Source organism: Limulus polyphemus, unplaced genomic scaffold (genome assembly GCF_000517525.1).
Source record: "Limulus polyphemus unplaced genomic scaffold, Limulus_polyphemus-2.1.2 Scaffold292, whole genome shotgun sequence".
Taxonomy (NCBI): domain Eukaryota; kingdom Metazoa; phylum Arthropoda; class Merostomata; order Xiphosura; family Limulidae; genus Limulus; species Limulus polyphemus.
The window spans coordinates 147607-149220 of NW_013665902.1; the positions used below are offsets into that span (position 1 = coordinate 147607).

The following is a 1614-nucleotide window of genomic DNA, read 5'->3' on the forward strand; positions in this document are numbered from 1 at the left end:
ACAGCTAATACAGAATAGTAACCACAGCAATACCACTGTAGTACATAATTAAAGTATTAGTACTATGTGGCTTCTAAAAATAACAAATTTCTGTATTGCATGAATATAAAACACGAACACTGAATAATCATGGGCAATTTTATTAATATATAAAAATTGATTTCATATACATTCTTTGTCATTGTCTGTTAAAATTCAATCATGCATTCTAAAACTACTGGGATAACAATTTGCAAAATTTTCCTTGGATGAAAATTCGAGGCACACAAACACCTTCCTTCTTGTTGACCGTCTCTCTGGTTACATATTTGTTGGCCACCACCTCATAGCCAGCACTTTTAAATAACATGGACAAATACTCTGTAAGAAAATAATAAAACAAAATAAATGATACTTGAATCTTTATATAAATCTAAAGTGATCAATAATCTGAATCCAAAGGAATAATAACTTTATTCTGAAGATATGCATGTGTAGCATGTAAAATTACCACAGCATTATTTACACTTAAAACCCTATTTAGGTGCTTATTTCAATATTAATACTGATGACCTGATAAATCTAATGTTTTAATGCATGGCAGATGTTTGTTATAACTTTAAAGCTTCAGAAGCCTTAGTTAAAGGTTCTTTTAATTTTTTTCATTAACTCTAGCTATAAGCACACATACACACACACCATACAAGATGCTATAAACAAACATGTGTAGTAAATTACAAAAAATGTTCTTCACAAAAACGTGACATTGCTAGAAGGTTGTTGAACTAAAAACTCTGAAATTGGATGTTTAAAATAACTGAAAGAAATAATAAGATTCAAATTCTTACTGTGACACCTTCCTTCCCATGTTTTTGTCATAGCACAAAGTTGCAACAATGAATTTAGTTCTTACATTGTGAGAAACAAGTGTACCTATTGATTTGGACTATTTAACATCTAGTGTTAATAAACACATATTTTGTGTAACATTACCATTCATTTTGTTACATGGAAACTTTTATACATTGTATTATATAAAATTGTTTTTTTACATTAAAATAGCATATTTCTTCTTTAGAGACATCTGAAGTTGCTAAAAAAACATTAAATTCTTTCAAGACAAAAAATGAACTGTAACCAAAAAAAAACACAAGTTTTATTACTTCTGAATTGAAAAAAAAACGCATTTGTTCTTATCTTATATCAAGAAATCTAAACTTTTCTAGTGACAGCAGAAAATTTTGCTAAAACATTTTGGGAAAATTTAAACTGGAATTTTTATAATACAAACATCAAGTTATCTTAATAATAATAATGCCATTACTATTTATAATGTTTTATTTTGACCACAGATACCAACAACAGATGATACAAACCTTAATGTTACTCTTATGAAGAAGTAATATATTTCTACATTTTTTTAAATATGTTAGCCCTAACCCTTTAAACCCACTTTCATGCAATAAAATCAGTCCATAATTTCATCAAAATTACATATTTCACTCAATCGCTTTGCAAAAGTGTGAATCTCACACATATATTAAACATAATCAGTACAGGTTTTTGTATCATACCGTTCTACATTCTACAAATTAATCAATCTATCAAAAGGCATATATCATTTATAGTATTTTG

At 27.6% G+C, this 1614-nt stretch overlaps 1 protein-coding gene across 1 annotated transcript in view; it reads right to left on the reverse strand.

Moving 5' to 3' along the window:
* Nucleotides 1-124: 124 nt before the first annotated feature.
* The window catches only part of LOC106457106 (methyltransferase-like protein 6), a 12461-nt gene continuing 10971 nt past the window's right edge, over nt 125-1614 (reverse strand). The window contains exon 5 of the mRNA XM_013916489.1: nt 125-360. Coding sequence (XP_013771943.1) covers nt 215-360 — 146 coding nt within the window. The 3' untranslated portion in view covers nt 125-214. The remainder of the gene's footprint in view (nt 361-1614) is intronic.